This window comes from Electrona antarctica (assembly GCF_951216825.1).
Source record: "Electrona antarctica genome assembly, chromosome: 10".
Classification (NCBI taxonomy): domain Eukaryota; kingdom Metazoa; phylum Chordata; class Actinopteri; order Myctophiformes; family Myctophidae; genus Electrona; species Electrona antarctica.
In genome coordinates, this window is record NC_136791.1 from 5,022,140 (window position 1) to 5,044,532 (window position 22,393).

The window sequence follows — 22,393 nt, forward strand, 5'->3', positions numbered from 1 at the left end:
CCTATAAAATAAAAAAATAAAGCAAACATTGCTCATTTTGAGCTTATACTCTTTTACTCCCTCTTGTGGCAGTGTAAAGTCGGTTCATGGGCACAATGCCATCTTATACTTCCCAGAATTGGGATATTTTATACTTTCTTTTTTTTTTTTTTTTTTAATATTCCACATATTCTCAAGACTACACTAAATCATCAAGTCCATAGTAAGGCATTGCATCACTGCCTTCAATATGAAATGTCTCATAAAATGTAATAATGTTTTGTTTTTGCTGTGGCTCCGTTATAGTCATGGTCCATACTATTTATACAAGAACTTCTTTCAAGTAACAGTAAATGGTCTAGAGCTATATGTCCATATTTGGCTCATTCCATCCTGGAGTTTGTGAGCTGGGCCGGTAAAAACAACGTTCATTACTGCCCTCCTGCAGGCTGGAATTTATTTTCTTGTACCATTTATTTTTCATCCAACAAAGCCTCCTCTTCAGCATCGATGACATCACTAAACGATATTCAAATTGAATACACGAAACACCCTTTTCTCGTGGAGGGTGAGTACTCTCATGGTCATTACCGAGAGACATATCAAAGTGCTCTTGTCTATATTTAAACTTGATTTATCTGATCTCCATGTGTGTGTGTGTGTCCCCCCACCCCCCCCCCCCCCCCCTTCCCCCCCTCCCAACACTGATTGAACTGTTAAACATGGGGAAAAAAGAAACATGATAAAGAATTGGGTAATTTTCTACGGTCGCATTGCCGGCCGTTCGCTGGTCTGAGTGCATGTAGCTTCTTCTTTTGGGCGTGTGCATTTGTGTTTGTGAGTGTATATGCAGTCCAGGTATATGACTTAAAAAGAGCACCATACAGTCTTTAGATTATGGTTTAACACGCTTCTCCCATCGGGAGCGATAGTCTCTCATTTGTTCTTTGCGCAAACATTACGGAAGTCTGGGTAATCTTGTCTATATTGCAGACAAGGGCCTGTTTATGATTTTTCCATCATTTGAGGTTGTTTTAAGGAACCTATTCTCTTGAAATGCGTAACCTCAGACCACCATCGTCAACATTATAATGTTAGTTAGTTATGTTGTCCGGGGGAGCCTCACGGTTCCTTGAGGGCGTTCCGAATGGACCCGTACAGGTCGGCAACACAGAGCGTACAAATGGAACAACCCGTCAGGGTCCATTTGGCACCATTTGTACGTTTTCACAGTTCCGTGAAAATAGAAAGTTTGACAACCAATGAGTTGTACGGTACACCATCCCACACTGACTTGTTGAGGTTGCTTCTTGAGATTCCCTCCTAGACTACACACACTCCACTTCTACTCCCCCCCACCCCCCCACCACCCCCCCCCCCCCCCCCCCCCCCCAGCCATGTCTCCCTATCAAGGATGTCAGTGTGTGTGGGGGGGGGGGGGGGGGGGTGGCACAAGGACACCTGCATTCAAATCCCACCGCAAAAGCAAATGGAGGCGTGCCCCTGGCCGTCTTGAGTGAGAGACAGCTAGATGTGTTTACTCTGTGTTGTCATTGCCTTGGGGGGGTGGGGTAATGATTTACTATTCTGTGCCTATCGGGTTGCAACTCGAACAGGGCTGAGTCAGCTCTAGCGAACTTCGCAACGTGCAACACAGCAACACGACAACTTGTGTGCTTGGGCGTGCTCATGGTGTCTCTTGTGGCTCAAGTTCGCTAGAGACGGCGCCCCCTGTGTTGCGGTCTAAAACGTTAATCGGACCAAAACCTAAAGAACAAGTCGGCGGTTGTTGGAAAATGTAGTGGCGGCAGCAGAAGCGATTCGAACCTGGGAGGTGTGGATCCGCACCGCAGTCTAATGATTAGACCAGCATGGTATACCCAGTCAATTGGCGGAATTGGTTTCCAGGCTGTGTTAGAAGGTGAAAACGCCCCGTCCCGCGGGATCCCTACTACTACTAGTAGGGCCGCCTTTGTTTGCTTTTGCGGTGGGGTTTGAAAGCAGGCCACAAGGACCTATCAAGGATATCAGTGTGTGTGTGTGGGGGGGGGGGGGGGGGGCAGCACACGGACACACACACTACACTATAGCGGTGACTGTTCTCAGACCAGCGAGGCCTCGGCTAGTCATAACTCGGTGATTTCCAGGGGCGTCTGCGGCTGGCCGTCTCCTCCGTCCTTGGTGCGGTGCATCGGCGTGGACTTGGCCGACTCGGTGCGAGCGTTGCGCTCGCCGTACAGGCCGCCGTCGCCGCCGTCAGTCAGCGCCTCCAGGGAGCGGCCCAGGGCCCGCTGGTCGTCCTCCGGCAGGCTGTTGACGTCGCCCGAGCTCAGGAGCGTGCCCGTGCTGCCGTGGACCACGTGCACGCCGTCGGGGCCCCTCAGCTCCACGGGCAGCTTGTGCTTGAAGCGGAGCGTTCCGCGCCCGCCGCCCATCCCCAGGCGCTCGTCCTCGTCCTCGTCCATGTCACTCTGGATCAGCTGTCGGGATGGGGGAGTTCAATTAGTGTTTGACACAGGTGATATGGACACGTTATGATGATGCAGTAGGTCAACAGGACCGTGGAAATATACTGTATTGAGAGAAGGGAAGAGAGTGACAGTCACTGAAACAAAGTGAACCAGAAGTTCAGACGGAAGAGCAAGTGAGTCTACAGTGGGTTAAGCTCAGTGGTGGACATTTTACTTCAGTACTGCATGCATTTAAGTACTTTTCTTTTCTTTCTTTTCCATCTGTAGGCCTACTTTATTGGGTATTCCCATGTTTCTGATTTTTCTTTTTTGTAGTTTGGATTCCACTACATTTCTAGAAAGTGACGCCCGGGAACAAAACGTACAAAAATACATTAACCACTTATTTAAAAAAATAGTGAACATAGCCGATCTACAAGCATTGCAACATGTTGTGAGCTTGTTCATCCGCTATATCCCTAGACAGGTGCAATTATGGTTTGACCCTAAAAAAATTGCAACAGAAGGTTTCTCAACTGTTTTGTGTAGTATTAGGTGTCCTTAATAACATACTAAAAGTTTACCAAAGTTTGACCATGCGAAAGGTGTTATTTTAGCATAATATGCATAATATGCCCATAACATCCTATATAAGGCAAAAAGGTCCAAATTTCATCATTCTTTAAGTAACATGTGACATATGAAACTAGGGTGTTTGCATGATTCTGAATCCATTCCAAGCATTAGTTTTGCACAAAAAACACTCCTTGGGAGGAAAACGGCCACACAAACGTGATGAGGTCAGCACATTTGGTCAAGTGGATATGGCCTAATTTAGCCCAAGGAGTGTTTTTTGTGCAAAACTAATGCTTGGAATGGATTCAGAATCATGCAAACACCCTAGTTTCATATGTCACATGTTACTTAAAGAATGATGAAATTTGGACTTTTTTGCCTTATATAGGATGTTATGGGCATATTATGCATATTATGCTAAAATAACACCTTTCGCATGGTCAAACTTTGGTAAACTTTTAGTATGTTATTAAGGACACCTAATACTACACAAAACAGTTGAGAAACCTTCTGTTGCAATTTTTTTAGGGTAAGGTGCCTTTTTTTCATATATGCCCTCACCTACCCATAGATCCCCCCCCCCCCCTTTGGAAAGTTTCTATATGTCAATACAACAATGCTTTGATATGAAAAAGAAAATGTACTACATCCTAATTTGTACTTTTGTACACTTTTGTAAGTATTTGTATGTTTTTTTACGTAGTGTAGCATGGCTTTATTTTATTTTGTATTTTTTTAAGTCAAGTACAAATTTGACTGAGCAACTTTGAGTAATATTTGACCAGGAGTATCTATTCGTTGACCCAAGTAGTATAGGGTTGAGTACTTTGTCCACCACTGGTTAATCATGCCCAGGACTAGGGCATTAAGCAACTAGTCGACTAGTTTACTAGTCGACTAGTAAATCCACTAGTCGACCTTGCTGGTACTAGTTGACTATTTTTCCCCCGATTTTGTAGGCCTCAAGATTAGGTAGATTATAGTTATAGTCACCAATGTACACAGTTTTTAAATGTACAAATATTTATTTCCAAAAAATAAAGAAAAAGTTTTTTATTTTGTTTTACATAATAGGTGGTTAAACAACTAGTCAACTAGTGAAAATGACTAGAAGTGAATGCCCTACCCAGGACGTCTCCAGACATCTTTATAATAACCCAGTGTGGTGCCAAAGATGTCTGGGGACGTCTTAGCAAAAAATATATAATATAATATTTATTTTTTTTAATCGTCCAAAAAACGCTGGGCACTCTACATCTCTATTCTGAAAGAATCCATGGGCACAAAACGTTAATTTATACTCCATTGCATGACGATGTTGCTTGGCCAACAAGAACATGTCAGTGTATAAATTAGGCTGTGGGGGTCACACCTGGTTCAAATAGTAGTTAAACACTTTCTTCCCTATAGAAAATAATAGTTCAGATGTAAAGTAAGTTGCCAATCACTAACTATAACTATATTTTATACCTGCATTCTCACTTATAGTTTCTGCTGATAGTCAGTCACACAATGGTGACATAATTGTATACTGTAGAATATACAGTATGCAGTATGTCACAATTGTAGATGCAAGGAGCATCTACGTACAGTGTAGACGCCCCTTGTATAGAGCGTCACAGTCCCGCCCCCTTTCATGACGACGCCAGGCCCAGGAAATGATTCCCAATGCATTTTTCCCTTAGAGTATATATGAATAGAGACGGCAAACGGACATAGTGGCCGAATTTGATATTGCAGCGTGGGCCCAAACACATGAACGCGCTGGTCCGTTGACTATCATTGTGCACGTTCACGATGACACGTGAACGCTGAATGCCTGCAATGATAGTCAGCGGCAGCGCGTTCATGTGTTTGGGCCCAATCCATCCCAGAATGCACTCTGTTCCTACCCAGAATGCACAGTGAAATCGCCTCATGCCGCTTTTGAGCAACTTAAAGTGGATGGGAGGAGAACTCGGGTGCCGTCTCTATTCATATATACATTCCATAGACATTTCAAAAAGTATTTATTTAAAGACAGTTACGCCGCGGACAAAGCCAACTCGAGTTGTGACAAATCATGACAATAAACACAATATTTTGGACCAAACAAATATTTACAAAGAAGAAAAACAAAAATAAAAAGTGTTGTAACCTGCCGTTTTTTTCTTCTTTCTAATTGGCTTTCGAGTTGGCTTTGTACGAGGCTTAAAAGGTCTTTAAATAAATACTTTTAGTCCAGAGGCTTAGTGCACTTTTTTAGGAGAATAGTGCACTTGCGGATAAAAGCGCCAAATTTTGTATGAGGCTTCTTTATGTCATGCTAAAGGATTTTAGCCTAGGAGCCCTTGTCAAATATCTATTTTAAATATCAAATTGCAAGACTATCAATATCAATGAAATATGTGAAATATGTGAAAATCCGCCTAGTATTTTTCAGACTATATACATCATAAAATGATCAGATTACTTCCAAATGTGATAAAGTTGACTTATTTTGACATTATTAAAGTCACAGAACATGAAATATCATCAATAACACCTTTATTGCAATGAAGAATATGCATCATAGTGCGAAACATGTTATAGAGCTGTGCACATCCTGCCTAGCTGTCACAATTGCATTTGCAAAGTGGGGAACAGTCAAAATTTGCATTGCTGCATTGGCAGGTATACATCACCTTTACAGGTGCATCTGATCAGCTCTCTGCAAGCTCTGGAAACCTTTGGAATGGTCAGTAAACTAGCACCCATGACCCTTCTTCCTTGGCCCATAGTTTTGTGGAGAAGGAATCATTTGATGGCTTTGTGTGCTGGTGGCCCAGATGCCTGCTTGGTAGACTGCCCGTTTCACATGTGAGTGCACCCTGGGTGGGAGGTCATTTCTCTATCGTTCGATTTTGTTCACAGAAGAGTTATTTTCTTTTTTCGTTGATGGAGCTCAAAGGACTGGATTTGTCGTACAAAATTACTGTCAGTCTTTCAAGCTCCCGGAAGTGCTGGCAGTCAACATCCAGTTGCTGGAAGGGATGCTTTGCCAGATTGACGAATGTTTCTGTCGCAGGCAGCATCATAGGCTTGCCAGGTCCGCCAAGCTGACTTCTTACCCTTTCCATTAATAGCCGGGGAGCGGGAATAGAGATGAACCTGTGATGTCATGACATACTTTTTATTTGTGTTTTTTCTATTAACTTGGTCATTATGGAACACAGAATGAGAGGTCTGCTCTGACCAAATGAATAGAAAAAAAACACAAATAAAAAGTATGTTATGACATCACAGGTCCTCTCAAATTTTGGGTTACTGGCTCCCCGGCTATTAAGGCATATGTTGTGTCACAACCGGAATATGCGTGAAACATAGGCAGGGCTCGAGATTTGGGTTCCCCTAGGCTATTGCAGTTTACCAAGCGGGCATCTGGGCCACCAGCACACGAAGCCACCGAGTGATTCCTTCTCCACAGAACTATGGGTGGGTTAAGGAAGAAGGGTCATGGGTGCCAGTTTGGCTGACCATTCCAGAGGTTTCCAGAGCTTGCAGAGAGCTGATCAGATGCACCTGTAAAGGTGACTGTAGTGTAGTACCTGAAAATGCAGTAATACAAATTTGGACTGTTCCCCACTTTGCAAATGCAATTGTGACCAATATATTTATCCGTCCGGCTTCTCCTACAAAACTTGGCAATTCTGCTCAGCAAGCCATCCTGGGAAGCAGTATAGGGGAAAGCCTCTCGGAGGACATGAACACCCTTTCTTCATACCTGAAGGACTGCCGCCTCAAGCTCAGTGTTGAGAAGACTGTAGCAACAATGTTCCACCTCTACAAAAGGGAAGCAACTCGCCAAATCAACCTCATGGTCGACGGTGCCCGGCTACAGTCCCAGTCCTCACCGACATACATGGAGTGAAGCTCGACAGAACACTGTCCTTTAAACAACACATGGACAGTGTTAAGGGAAAGCCCGTGCCGCACTGATACAGCATCTAGCTGGCACCACGTGGGGAGTCACCACAAAGACACTGCGCATCTCCACCGAGGCCCTAGTTTTCCCTGCCGCTGAATACTGTGCCTCAGCCTGGAATCGCCCCAGCAGAGGTCAGGCGAGAAGCAGCCACACTGGCCCTCACTCGGAAGGCACAGTTGAGCAAATCTCACCTCCTCCACAAGGTCGTCACGGAGACACCACAGCGTACGCATCTCAAGTCCCGGCGGCCCTTTGCCACACAGGCCCAGGAACTGGGCCTGTGTGTATAGTCTGGGCCATAGTCTGGGCCATAGTCTGTAATGGGGATCCATTACAGACTATGGAACACGTGCTGACCAGCTGCCCCACATACCGGCCACCAAATAGTGATCAAGGCTTAATTGACCTAGACAATGACACACTGGACTGGCTTGCTGCAATGGAGCTGAAGGTCTAAGGACATATACGACAGAAGAAGCACAAACAAATTCTACATGCCACAGGAATCCATCTGCACTACATTGCCTCCGCTCACCTGTCATATGTATTGTACAAATATTGCTTTTGTGTGCCATACTGTTATTGTGCAACATTTTGCTGTGACGCAAATTATATCACAATTTCCACATTCACCGACCCCTCCCCTTTTCACTTCACACACACACACACACACACACGCACACGCGCACACACAGCAGCACGGTATGGTACAGTACAGTATGGTACGGTAACGTAACGTACAGTCTGGTACAGTACGGTACAGTAACATACAGTATGGTACAGTAACATACAGTATGGTACATTGCAGTACAGTACAGTACAGTACAGTACAGTGCAGTCTGGTACAGTACAGTACGGTACAGTACGGTACAGTATGGTACAGTACAGTATGCTACAGTATGGTTCAGTACCGCACCCAAAATGTAGTCTGACTGAACAAGTGGGCACCCTGCACAAGTGGCCACCCGGACAACTGGCCACCTGGATGGTGTGGCGCGAGACCGTCCGATGGCCGGTCGAGTTATAGTTCATTTGTATGTATTCTTCATTGCAATAAAGGTGTTATTGATGATATTTCATGTTCTGTGACTTTAATAATGTCAAAATAAGTCAACTTTATCACATTTGGAAATAATCTGATCATTTTATGGTGTATATAGTCTGAAAAATACTAGGCGGATTTTCACATATTTCACATATTGCATTGATAATAATGTCTTGCAATTTGATATTTAAAATAGATATTTGACAAGGGCTCCTAGGCTAAAATGCAATAACTGACCCTAACGAACCATCATGCAAAAAATTACGCTTTTATCCGCAATTGCACTATCCTTTCACTAAGCCTCCGGACTATTTTTGAAAAGTCTATGAGGAAAATGAACGGGGAATCATTTCCTGGGCCCTGGTAGGGGGCGGGACTGCGACGCTCTATAGCATCAGAGTAGGCTAAAACTCACAATAGAACTGTTCACAATGCTATTTGACCCAGGTCTGATGCACACTGTGGTCAGGAAGAGCAAAACATAGCCTTTCACTAAACAAATTGGTAAATCCCCAAAAGGATATATAAGCAAATCAGAAAACACAACATTTCAGAAAACGGAAAGAGTAGATATACCGTAGAAATATTTGTCACTATAAAATAGAATATTGTATTACTTTTTGTGTATTCAATTAGGCCTATTTGAGTATCTAGGTCTATAGAACATTACGACCCTGGTACGATGATGTACCAGGGTACCCTATTTTGATGTATTACCGTGTGTTGTTCTTGCTTACTGTAAATTGCTCTGGATTAAGAGCATCTGCCTAAATTGTAAATTGTACCAATTAATATGGAGTGAAACATTTATAATAAAATAAAGATATTGTGTTCGACTTCAGTGCGAAGGTTGTGAAGCAGATCGAAACGATAGAAGACTTGAGAGATCACTGCAGCAGCAACCATGCAAAACCAAGGACTACAAACCTCACAGCCGTACAAGATACGAACTATGTGATGACTACAAAAATGGAAGGAAATGGATTGGAGAAGAAGGAACACGGGGAAAGAAGCACACATGCTATTTTAACACCATGGAACTGCTGAGATGACAAAACGGACACTTTCCACATCATGTCCTCAACGAAAACATTACTGAGTGTCTTACTGGCAGCATTACCAACAAACAGACCAGCGACAAACAGACCAGAAGGAATGTTTTGGGTTTAAAACGGTGTATAATATCATATTATAACTATTACCTGTCTGTATGTTGATGTTTGTGTTATGGTTACTACTTGGTGGAAGCCACAGGAAGGGTATTACAGGACATCATATGACATCATAATGAGAAAACTACTACAGTGACCCACACACACTTAAACCCCCCCCCCAAAAAAAAATGGGAGGGAGAGAGAGAGAGAGACAGAGAGAGGCAGAGAGAGAGAGAGAGAGAGAGAGAGAGAGAGAGAGAGAGAGAGAGAGAGAGAGAAGAGACAGACAGACAGAAGAGACAGACAGACAGACAGACAGACAGACAGACAGACAGACGAGACAGACAGACAGAAGAGACAGACAGACAGACAGACAGACAGACAGACAGACAGACAGACAGACAGACAGACAGACAGACAGACAGACAGACAGACGAGACAGACAGACAGACAGACAGAAGAGACAGACAGACAGACAGACAGACAGAAGAGACAGACAGACAGACAGACAGACAGACAGACAGACAGACAGACAGACAGACAGACAGACAGACAGACAGACAGACAGACAGACAGACAGACAGACAGACAGACAGACAGACTGAGAGAGAAAGGGGGACTGGAAGAGGTGGTGTGTTTATGTGGGCACGCAGATATCATCAGATCCTATTTTCTTTCCTCCATTATTATTATTAAGGCTGTATGCAACACTATTATGTTGCTCTTGCATCATATGAGTGTTTTCAGTTTGACTAAACTGTTTTTTTCTGTGATGCTGTAATTGGTTTAGTGAACCGTTATAATGTTCTGCACTTCCAGGCCACCATAGTTTAAAGCCAGCAATGCCCAAGAAGAAGTGGTGAAAGAGAATTGCACATCAAGCTGCAGAGGAGGGGGGAAAAAGTGTGAAATAAGATCGCCCTCCAGTGGCGGGAAACTGGAACAGCACACAGCAGCAGCAGCAGGTGAAGAAGTCCTGCCTCTCAGTGAAAGCCCACCTCGGTCATGGATGAGTGGTCTCCCATGCTGGTGGATTTGGTGACCAGTCTTTCTGCAAAGAGCTTTTTCAACCTCAGGTAGTCATCCAGGACCACCTTGAGCAGGGAGCCCTGACGAGGACGGCAGTTATGCAGTGTTGATTATTGACAGCCAATTTAGATCTTTAGTTTCAGTCATGGTCTCTTGAATAGTCTTCATTTAGTTTTTAGTCACATTTTAGTCACCTGGAATGTTTTGTCATAAGACTTTAGTCGACTACATCTACAGTTGATTTAGTCGACTGAAATGTATTTTGGCGGGCCTTGATGCTGTCGTAATGGCTGATTTTACACTTGCTGAAAATAGCAGATTTCCCACTTTCATGACATAGTGGATAAGTTGGAAGGATCATCCCTCTGACATCGTTTCCCATACTGTATATTTTGTGAAAAATGGACAGAATGATGGAAAACTTACATTCGAGTTTGAATTTCAGTGACTGCATTTACATTTACATGCAGGTTCGCGCAGGCAAAATGGGGGGTTAATTGCGACCAAAACCAAGTGCTGCGTTTAGCTTTGATCGCTGTAGCGTGCAAACGGCTGGTCAGCCATTTGTATAGCCTCAAAAACACTGTCGCCTGAAATTACACCAGCAATTTGCTCACAGCTGTGAATTTGACCGCAGTTTGACAGTTGTTAGATTGTGTACAGGTACTTGTGCACAAGTACCTGAACTAAATCAGACTACAGCAGGCTACATTTCCAAATAAATACAAAATATTGGGCAAGAAATAACCACCTCAGGTTTACATGCATTACATTTACAATAGGCCTATCTCACAGCCCGCTTTCCACGCCCACTTCTGGTAAATAGTGGTGTCATTTAACATTAGCATTTACACGTTTTTTTCTCTGGAGAATCTAAGTACATTTTCTAATGTAAAAATGTGACAGACCAATATTATTATGAAGCAAACAATATGGTAAATCAGCTCGAACAGATAGAACAAACCTTACCTTGAGAAAACAAAAGTTGTAGACTTCTTAAATTACCTCTGTTAACATGTAGCGTCTATGGAGTGACGTCACGCTATCACCACTAACCCCGAAAGGGGGCGTATTAAGGGGGCGGGGAAATTCTGTGAGATAGGCTTATTACACTTAATCAGGGTAAGATGGGCTGTATGCATGCTAACACACTCATTGAGTTTATACCCCTGGATAAAGTGGGCTCTCACCTTAATAGGCCCCTCCCTCATGATCTGACCCAACTTGGCGATGTTGTCGTACTCCTGAATAGCTGCTCTCAAATAGCGGTCATCCTCAGGCTTAGCTTGAGGCTCCCTGCCAAATGTCCCCTGTAAATAACACACACACACACACACACACACACAAACACACACACACAAAATCAATGGAACATCTACACACAGAACCAGGCGACTGACGTGAGTGTGTGGTAATAAGTGCAGCAGGTACTGACGTGAGTGCGTGGTAATAAGTGCAGCGGTGCTGACGTGAGTGTGTGGTAATAAGTGCAGCAGGTACTGACGTGAGTGTGTGGTAATAAGTGCAGCGGTGCTGACGTGAGTGCGTGGTAATAAGTGCAGCGGTGCTGACGTGAGTGTGTGGTAATAAGTGCAGCAGGTACTGACGTGAGTGTGTGGTAATAAGTGCAGCGGTGCTGACGTGAGTGCGTGGTAATAAGTGCAGCGGTGCTGACGTGAGTGTGTGGTAATAAGTGCAGCAGGTACTGACGTGAGTGTGTGGTAATAAGTGCAGCGGTGCTGACGTGAGTGTGTGGTAATAAGTGCAGCAGGTACTGACGTGAGTGTGTGGTAATAAGTGCAGCAGGTACTGACGTGAGTGTGTGGTAATAAGTGCAGCAGGTACTGACGTGAGTGTGTGGTAATAAGTGCAGCAGGTACTGACGTGAGTGTGTGGTAATAAGTGCAGCAGGTACTGACGTGAGTGCGTGGTAATAAGTGCAGCGGTGCTGACGTGAGTGCGTGGTAATAAGTGCAGCAGGTACTGACGTGAGTGCGTGGTAATAAGTGCAGCGGTGCTGACGTGAGTGCGTGGTAATAAGTGCAGCAGGTACTGACGTGAGTGTGTGGTAATAAGTGCAGAAGGTACTGACGTGAGTGCGTGGTAATAAGTGCAGCAGGTACTGACGTGAGTGTGTGGTAATAAGTGCAGCAGGTACTGACGTGAGTGTGTGGTAATAAGTGCAGCAGGTACTGACGTGAGTGTGTGGTAATAAGTGCAGCGGGTGCTGACGTGAGTGTGTGGTAATAAGTGCAGCAGGTACTGACGTGAGTGTGTGGTAATAAGTGCAGCAGGTACTGACGTGAGTGTGTGGTAATAAGTGCAGCGGTGCTGACGTGAGTGTGTGGTAATAAGTGCAGCGGGTGCTGACGTGAGTGTGTGGTAATAAGTGCAGCAGGTACTGACGTGAGTGAGTGCGTGGTAATAAGTGCAGCAGGTACTGACGTGAGTGCGTGCCGGGCTGTTCCACAGGTCTGTGATCTCACTCAGGTTCTCAGGCAGGTCGTCCTCATGGTCGGCCTGGGCAGCCAGCTCCAGGTTGCGGCAGAACGGGTCCAGCCACACCGGGTTAGCTCTGCGTACACACAGAGACGCATATTATGCCCTATAGCTGCCGTTGAGACTCACTTACCAAACCCATATGGGTTGGTGAAACCACAGTCCAGTCTGATTGGATGTAGTAGTGCTGCACGATTCTTGCTCAAATGTGAATCTAAATTTCCCCCACAAGAATTGAGATCACGATTCTCTTTTTTGAGTGGTGTAAACCACTCCTACAACTGGCTTTGTTAGTTTACGTGTCTGTCCGTACCAAAAAAAATGAGCATGGTTGCTATGGCCACCCAGTTCACACAGGTGTGATTTCATCTTTGTTAGTTTACGTGTCTGTTCGTACCGAAAAATGAGCATGGTTGCTATGGTCACCCAGTTCACCCGGGTGTGATTTCATTACGTCAGACATTACGTCAGACCACAGCTGATCAGTCTATATAAGAAGCTTACACCACTCAGTTCACACGGGTGTGATTATATTTTTACATGAAAATATTGTCTTTAGTCTGTTGCTGAACATTACTACATGTTGCACCTGTTGCAGCCAACTACTGTGGCTTTAAACAGACAACATCAAAGTGCTTGACTTAAACCTCTCTTAACATACATAAGTGTAGCTAAGATGAACTGGACAGCCAACTGATGCTGCACGATTCTTGCTCAAAGTAAGTAATGAGATCGCATAGGAGTCTGATTCTAGATCACAATCTTTTTCCGATTAATCGTGCAGCACTGGGTGTGGTGAAATAGAACCCTATATACTAAACAAACCCACAATGAATAAGACAAAAATGTAAGCTCACCCCTCAAAGGAGTACTTGTTGGTGTTGGGCATATCTAAGATGTCCATGAGGCCCTGGTTTCCTGAGGACAGACAGATAGACCCGTTAGAAAATAGAAATAATATCTTGCCACATCTCACTGTTAACTGCTGGAAGGGAATGTACCCTTCATTGTTGCCCAGCTCTCACCTGTAGACCCAGCCACAATCGCCTTCAGCTTCCTCTTGTGCCTGCCACAGGAAACAGAGAAGTCATGAAGTGATACAAGACTGCTCACAAAAACATTTAAAACATATAATACAATGAAGTATTGAGGCTACGTTACAGAATGACGTGTGGTATTATTGAAAATGAGGAGTCTTACACTCTGCGATAATGCCAGTTCATCAGGGCAAACAATATACCAGCCAAGCACAGCAGCACGGCCAGGATAATTATGACCATCTGAGAAGAGAGGGAGAGAAGAGAGCATGGAGCTTTAGCTTACCTAAAGATAAGATATCAATAGGAAGGTGCACTCTGTGCAATGCATATCTGCAAGGCCTGGTGGTAGTCCATCTAGTCATCACCCATTTGTGGTGTCACAGAACCATTTTTATGGGTCACGACCCGAGTAAAAACACCATTTTCTTTTGCTACATTTTAAAAATATATATATATAAAAAAAAGATTTTGTTTTTTAAATTTAAAAAAGGTAAAAGAATGCATACATTTTAAAACAAACAAATTCTAAGAAATTCCATGAATAAAAATATAATTAAGAAGTAACAAAAATATACGATCTATAAAGCTCGCTTCGCGCCACGTTGTGCGCTTGTAGATCGTATATTTTCACTCGTTTGGGTCCCGGGCAAACAGGCTAATCCCGTTAAATATTTACACAATATGTGTGATCGTGCGAGATTAGCCGAGACTCACAGGACACAGACTCACAGACAGATGCTGCAAACAAAACAGGGGCGAAAACATAATCCCCCTTGCTTGCTTTATTTGACCTGGCTGGGCGGGATAACAAAACGCATTCTTGCCCTCGGCGCTACAAACAGACCTGCAGTGTGGACGGATCCTCGGGCACTTTGCCACTGACGGCAGGCTGGACGTCCATGACGTTGTAGTTCCTGAAGAGGTTCCTGAGCTGCTCCTGATTCTCATCGATCATCTGGATTACCCTGCCAGAAAAAACATATATATATATATACACGTCACGTCATGGCGACATAGTGGTCCTTGAGGGGGGTTCCAGGCGGTACGTCCCCAGCTAAATGATGGAGATTTGGTAACCCTTATACCCATTCTAGATAAGATGGGAGCCCCTTTTTGTGTTTTAAACATTATGTTATAATTTAGCTATTGAAAAATAGCAGATCTACAAGCTCATAGCGCGCCACCGAGTGGCGCGCTACGAGCTTGTAGGTCTGCTATTTTTGAAAAATCGTGAAAATATTTATTTCAGAAAACTGGAGGATTTAGAAGATTTTTTTTTAATTTTGAGGTCAGGCCTAAATGGGCTAGATAAGATGGGAACCCCTTTTGGTGTTTTACCCCTTCAGGACGGGGTAAAACACCAAACCCTATTTGGCGTTCTTGTTGTTGCTATGTACAGTATAGCAACATAGCATTTTTGAAATTTTTGAATACAAATTTGAAATTTTCAGAAAACTCGGTCAGTATTTAGAATGCGTTTTTAGAATCGGCCTCAGTCCTGAATGGGTTAACTCTTGAGAGCGTAAAATGAAACCAAATGGACCCTTACGGGGCCATTTGGTTTCATTTTACGCTCTCAAGAGGTAAATTATTGTTAAACATCTGCATTACTAGAACATGTTAAATTGTTATTATTAATTGTTAATTGTTATTTTTGATCAACGTTATTACTGTTATTACCAGATGGTACCACGTCAATACAGCATGGAATTGTGGACAAAATCTTGTCCAACGACAAAAACATATTCTCTAGTCTTGGGTCTGAGAGGCTAAATGTCATCAGATGGTGGTCCGTGGCTCAAATGGGTCTGAGAGGCTAAATGTCATCAGATGGTGGTCCGTGGCTCAAATGGGTCTGAGAGGCTAAATGTCATCAGATGGTGGTTCCGTGGCTCAAATGGGTCTGAGAGGCTAAATGTCATCAGATGGTGGTTCCGTGGCTCAAATGGGTCTGAGAGGCTAAATGTCATCAGATGGTGGTCCGTGGCTCAAATGGGTCTGAGAGGCTAAATGTCATCAGATGGTGGTCCGTGGCTCAAATGGGTCTGAGAGGCTAAATGTCATCAGATGGTGGTCCGTGGCTCAAATGGGTCTGAGAGGCTAAATGTCATCAGATGGTGGTTCCGTGGCTCAAATGGGTCTGAGAGGCTAAATGTCATCAGATGGTGGTCCGTGGCTCAAATGGGTCTGAGAGGCTAAATGTCATCAGATGGTGGTCCGTGGCTCAAATGGGTCTGAGAGGCTAAATGTCATCAGATGGTGGTCCGTGGCTCAAACGCCCAATAAAGAATGGACCTTGATATGAAAAGGGTTGAAAAGCAGTGATGTGGGGCAACACTGCATCACTGCACCAACGGGGGTAGGATAAAGCAGTGATGTGGGGCAACACTGCATCACTGCACCAACGGGGGTAGGATAAAGCAGTGATGTGGGGCAACACTGCATCACTACACCAACGGGGGTAGGATAAAGCAGTGATGTGGGGCAACACTGCATCACTACACCAACGGGGGTAGGATAAAGCAGTGATGTGGGGCAACACTGCATCACTGCACCAACGGGGGTAGGATAAAGCAGTGATGTGGGGCAACACTGCATCACTACACCAACGGGGGTAGGATAAAGCAGTGATGTGGGGCAACACTGCATCACTACACCAACGGGGGTAGGATAAAGCAGTGATGTGGGGCAACACTGCATCACTGCACCAACGGGGGTAGGATAAAGCAGTGATGTGGGGCAACACTGCATCACTACACCAACGGGGGTAGGATAAAGCAGTGATGTGGGGCAACACTGCATCACTGCACCAACGGGGGTAGGATAAAGCAGTGATGTGGGGCAACACTGCATCACTGCACCAACGGGGGTAGGATAAAGCAGTGATGTGGGGCAACACTGCATCACTGCACCAACGGGGGTAGTGATTCTATCTAATCAATGAGAAGCAAACTGTAGAGCAGTGATTCCCAAAGTGGGGTCCTTGAGGGAGTTCCAGGGGGTCCCCAGCTAAATGATAGTTTGGAACCAAATGGACCCTTATGGGTCTGTAACTCTGAGAGTGTACAAATGGAACCAAATGGACCCTTTGTACACTCTCAGAGTTAAATCAACAGTGATTTTACAACATAAATCGGAGTCCCAGAGATAGAAATTCCATGAAATGGGAGTCCGTAGACTAGTAAGTAGTAGTAAGTAGCCTTGCCGAGACATGGGGCCCATAGGGCCGGAGCCTATCTCCTGTTTCTGTAGCATGAGGCAGCTTGATGTACAAGTAAACCCCCTGGACATGACGCTGGTATGTCTCAGGGATTTACCCCCGATCCAACCCTTGATGCTGAGTGTCAAGCAGGGAGGCATTTAGTCCCATTTTTAGAGTCTTTGGTATGACCCGGCCAGGGATTGAACCCTGACCTCCCAGTCTCAGGGCGGACACTCTAACCACAAGGCCACTGAGCTGGTCTGTAGACTAATGCATGTCAAACTGGGGGTCCTTGAAATTTAAATGGTGGAGAATCACTGCTAGAGCCGTAAAAATCTTCTCTTATGGGGGTCCTTGGCGTATGTTTTCAAATGGGGGGTCCGTGGGCTAATGAGTGTCGATTTGGGGGTCCTTTAACATGAAAAGGTTTGGGAACCACTGCTGTAGAGAAACTCAAATGAGTGTATACTTTTCAACGTCCATGATGCGGTCCGTCTGCTTGTCAACCACATGGATCAGCACGTCCGTCTGCGAGAAATTCACCCTCCCCTTCTTGTCCACGTGGAACTAAAGGAAAGAAGAAAAGGAAGAAAGAAAGGACAAATGAATCAGGTGGGTCTCAATTGATCCACGTGGAAATGTGGAACTGGGATAGACAGAAAGCCACACAGACACAGCCCCTTGCAGAGCCACGTAGTTTAAAAAATCACACCCGTGTGAACTGAGTGGTGTAAGGTTTTATATAGCATGATCAGCTGTGGTCTGACGTAATGTCTGACGTAATGAAATAAGGTAAGGTATTATGTAGCCTGATCAGCTCTGATCTGACGTAATGAAATCACACCCGGATGTGATTTCACAACTGGCTTTTTCTGTGCAGAGAAAATGACCATGGTTGCTACGGTCATCCAGTTCACCCGGGTGTGATTTAATTACGTCAGAAATTATTTTGAACATAGCAACCATGCTCATTTTTTTCTGCACACAAAAGCCAGTTGTAGGAGTGGTTTACACCACTCAAAAAAAGACACACCACATAATACGGTATATGACGTATGACTCCAAATATGGCACGTAATGTATGTTTGACGCAAAGGTTTTTCAGCCCAATCCGAGCCCCAGCATTGACTTCCATTCCGTGTTAACGTTGAATAATATCACATGAGCTGCTGTATGCCTTTGGCCTGATGACAGGGTGTACAAGGAATTCACCATCATAGGTCGTCCAACGGTTTAGCTCTGGATACGCACGCACGCACGCACGCACGCACGCACGCACGCACGCACGCACGCACGCAGTCGCACGCACCGTCGCACGCACCGTCGCACGCACCGTCGCACACGGCCACGCTATTCAAAATATAAAAAAGAGCTTAAGAGAGAGGTCAAGCAAGTAAGTGGCAGCCTGTTGGGACAACAGGCTCATTAACACCCAATTAACCCTCGCCTTTATTAAGACCTGTGTGTGTCAGTGGGTGTCAGTGGTGGAGGTCAAGCGGATCAACCAAATTACACGGGAGACAATGGTGTTTTTTTCCCCGCAAAGGGAAGACACTTAATTAAATGAATCCAGTGTTCAACATGCTTCCTCAGTGAGGCACAGTCCAACGTATAAACGGTACACGCGTTTAGGTTGCACTGCAGGATTCAACCTAGAAAAGGATCTGGTTGCGTCTCATCGCTTGCTATTGTTTCTATCCAGTGGTAGAAAGTAACTACTGTAAGTACATTTACTTAAGTACTGTACTTACGTACAATTTTGAGGTATTTCTAGTATTGGAAATTGGAAATACTCAAGTAAAGTAGACATTTTCTACTTTACTTGAGTATTTCCAATTTCCAATACGTCTACTCCACTGCATATCGGATCCAAATGTTGTACTTTTACTCCACTACAATTATTTGAAAACGTTAGTAGCAGATTTTGATTATTATTACAAAACATACATTAACCACTTCAGTGCTATATACATTTCGGCCATTTGAAATTAGCAGATCTACAAGCTCACAATGCGTCCCGATGCGACACATTGTGAGCTTGTAGATCTGATATTTTCAAAAGATTTGTGTACATTTGAAAACTTGAAATGAGACATTCTGCATAACGAGTAGGCTACTTTCTAATGTTGGTACTTTAAGTACATTTTGATGCCAATACTTTAGTACTTTTACTCAAGTCAATTTTGATTAACGGACTTTCACTTGTAACAGAGTATTTCTATATTGCAGTATTGATGCTTTTACTAGTAAAACAATCGAGTACTTTTTTTCCACCACTGGACTAAAACACACTGAAAGACGTAGGGAAATGAAAAATAAGTTTCACCAACTTTCAGAGCATATCCGTGTGGTCATCATATGGGCATACCTAACAGTCTATCTACCGGTATGCCAAAACAATGGGAAAATCTCCATCTTTGTGTATTTTTTATATCAAAAGTCCATATAATTACTTCCTTTGAATGAAAACGTGCTGCGTGATGACGTGTCGAGTCCTGCACGAATAAAAATGAAGCTTGATTTCATTCACCTGTTCCTACTACTACGTTTTTAAGCTCATTCAAGATGACATCCAGGCAGTGTATTACTCGTTTGAAACTTAATCCTCACGCTAAAATATGTATCTGAAAAAATTATAGGTTAGAAATAAACCACAAGCTTTGCTACGCGTCTTGTGTCATGCAAACAAACAAGCTCAACGCACGCGTCGCGCACACGCATGTAGCAGAGCTACGTCCCATACCCTGAAGGGATGCCGATGTTCTGATTGGTTCAAAAACACCCGTTTCAGAGTGAAACTTCAATAAAAATCACACCCGTGTGAACTGAGTGGTGCAACTCCCCTCTCTCCCCCCCCTCTCTCTCATTAGCAGGCAACAGTGCAGCACTATCTCTCTCTCTATTTCTGGCACAACAGCGCCACTTTAGCCCAAAAGTATGTGACACACAGTCACATAGGTTAACACACAGTCACATAGGTTAACACACAGTCACATAGGTTAACACGGACATTGCTGTTCCTTGGAGTGGTTGCACCACTCAAAAATGCACTAGAACTTGGAAACTCTCTAAGCAGCAGCCGCAGACTGTCCACCTCACCTGTAAGTCATCCATGTTGACGATGGCTCCGGTGAGGTTGGACAGCAGCTTGATGAACTCGTCCTGGAAGAGGCGCACGTTCTCGGGGATCTCGTTGATCACGATCTTGACCCGCTGGTCGTCCCGCAGGATGTAGATCCTCACCGTGGTGATGTCGATGTGGTGCGCCTCGTCCTGCACGTACACCTCCACCAGGAAGAAGCCCGGGTCGTAGGCCGTGAACAGATCGTAGGTACGGATGATGCCGTCTGACTCGCCTGGGTTTGGCACAAGACACACAGGAATGGAGCTGTTGTATAGGACAGTGGTTCTCAAACTCTTTCATTTCAAGGACCCCCAAATTGACACTCATTAGCCCGCAGACCCCCATTTGAAAAGATAAGCCAGGGACCCACCCAAAAGAGAAGATTTTTACGGCTCTAGCAGTGATGCTCAACCTCCGGTGTGACATGCATTAGGCCTCGGACTCTCATTTAATGGCATTTCTATCTCTGGGAACCTAATTTATATTGTGAAATTGATGTTAATTTAAATCTGAGAGTGCACAAATGGAACCAAATGGACCCGGCAGGGTCCAGGTCTATATATAGACCGTCTATATCTGTTGAAACTACGTTGTTACAACGTCTAATCTAAGCCTAGACTTTTAGACCATTTAGACGTCCATTTAGACGTATTTTAGACATTAAATAGCCTGAAAAGGGCTCAGTGGGTATAACAACACACAGGATGTCATTCCATTTGATTTCACTAATTTGGTCTGAAGATAAGAAAAAAGCGAAAAGTAAAGTTATACCACTGCCTTTACACAAACAAAAAAGTACAGTATATTTCAGTATATCCAGCGCTAAAATGCAACTATCAATATAGACTGAAAGAAAGTAACAAATGCTCTAATTGACCCATGGTGTGAAAAAGACAGGTGAAGATGATAAAGATTCAGAATTCCACAGCGCTTATTGTATGTGCGGCAGGCAGCTCACCTATGATGAAAATGTTGTCCACAACTTCGGTATCGTTGGACTGCAGTCTGATGTAGCGGATGGACATGATGCCGTAACGGACCACACTGTTGTTGCCTATGTCGTGATCGACAGCCGTCACCTGGATCAGGTCTGAGCCCACCTTGGCATCCGCTGCCACTCCTGAAACAGACAGAAGAAACAGCTAAACCGGGTGTTTACAGACTGCTGCGTTTTCGGGCAAAAATATCGGAGCGAATTTCGGGGTCCGCTCACAGGGCACAGGGCAAGAAACTCTTTTTGCTCTCTATCTCTCTAGTGTAGTGTAGTGTAGTTTTGGGACTTTTCCCCCAACAGGACTTTTGGGACTTTTCCCCCAAAGGGACTTTTCCCCCAACAGGACTTTTGGGACTTTTCCCCCAAAGGGACTTTTCCCCCAACAGGACTTTTGGGACTTTTCCCCCAACGGGACTTTTCCCCCAACAGGACTTTTGGGACTTTTCCCCCAAAGGGACTTTTCCCCCAACAGGACTTTTGGGACTTTTCCCCCAAAGGGACTTTTCCCCCAACAGGACTTTTGGGACTTTTCCCCCAACGGGACTTTTCCCCCAACAGGACTTTTGGGACTTTTCCCCCGACGGGACTTTTCCCCCAACGGGACTTTTCCCCCAACGGGACTTTTCCCCCAACAGGACTTTTGGGACTTTTCCCCCAAAGGGACTTTTCCCCCAACAGGACTTTTGGGACTTTTCCCCCAAAGGGACTTTTCCCCCAACAGGACTTTTGGGACTTTTCCCCCAACGGGACTTTTCCCCCAACAGGACTTTTGGGACTTTTCCCCCAAAGGGACTTTTGGGACTTTTCCCCCAAAGGCACTTTTCCCCCAACAGGACTTTTGGGACTTTTCCCCCAACGGGACTTTTCCCCCAACGGGACTTTTCCCCCAAAGGGACTTTTCCCCCAACAGGACTTTTGGGACTTTTCCCCCAACGGGACTTTTCCCCCAAAGGGACTTTTGGGACTTTTCCCCCAAAGGGACTTTTCCCCCAACGGGACTTTTGGGACTTTTCCCCCAACGGGACTTTTCCCCCAAAGGGACTTTTGGGACTTTTCCCCAAAGGGACTTTTCCCCCAACGGGACTTTTGGGACTTTTCCCCCAAACGGGACTTTTCCCCCAAAGGGACTTTTCCCCCAACAGGACTTTTGGGACTTTTCCCCCAACGGGACTTTTCCCCCAAAGGGACTTTTGGGACTTTTCCCCCAAAGGGACTTTTCCCCCAACGGGACTTTTGGGACTTTTCCCCCAACGGGACTTTTCCCCCAACGGGACTTTTGGGACTTTTCCCCCAACGGGACTTTTCCCCCAACGGGACTTTTCCCCCAACAGGACTTTTGGGACTTTTCCCCCAAA

General features: G+C 44.8%; 1 protein-coding gene across 1 annotated transcript in view; it reads right to left on the minus strand.

Annotated features, from left to right (window-relative positions):
* Nucleotides 1-2,105: 2,105 nt before the first annotated feature.
* cdh23 (cadherin-related 23) overlaps nucleotides 2,106-22,393 on the minus strand; it is a gene marked incomplete at its 3' end in the record, with an annotated part of 389,228 nt that continues 368,940 nt past the window's right edge. Inside the window, exons 57-67 of the mRNA XM_079512237.1 lie at nucleotides 21,003-21,164; nucleotides 20,020-20,276; nucleotides 17,390-17,487; nucleotides 14,563-14,683; nucleotides 13,879-13,958; nucleotides 13,704-13,744; nucleotides 13,536-13,596; nucleotides 12,625-12,754; nucleotides 11,370-11,489; nucleotides 10,149-10,259; nucleotides 2,106-2,459 (exon numbers count right to left, since the gene is read on the minus strand). Coding sequence (XP_079368363.1) covers nucleotides 2,106-2,459; nucleotides 10,149-10,259; nucleotides 11,370-11,489; nucleotides 12,625-12,754; nucleotides 13,536-13,596; nucleotides 13,704-13,744; nucleotides 13,879-13,958; nucleotides 14,563-14,683; nucleotides 17,390-17,487; nucleotides 20,020-20,276; nucleotides 21,003-21,164 — 1,535 coding nt within the window. The remainder of the gene's footprint in view (nucleotides 2,460-10,148; nucleotides 10,260-11,369; nucleotides 11,490-12,624; nucleotides 12,755-13,535; nucleotides 13,597-13,703; nucleotides 13,745-13,878; nucleotides 13,959-14,562; nucleotides 14,684-17,389; nucleotides 17,488-20,019; nucleotides 20,277-21,002; nucleotides 21,165-22,393) is intronic.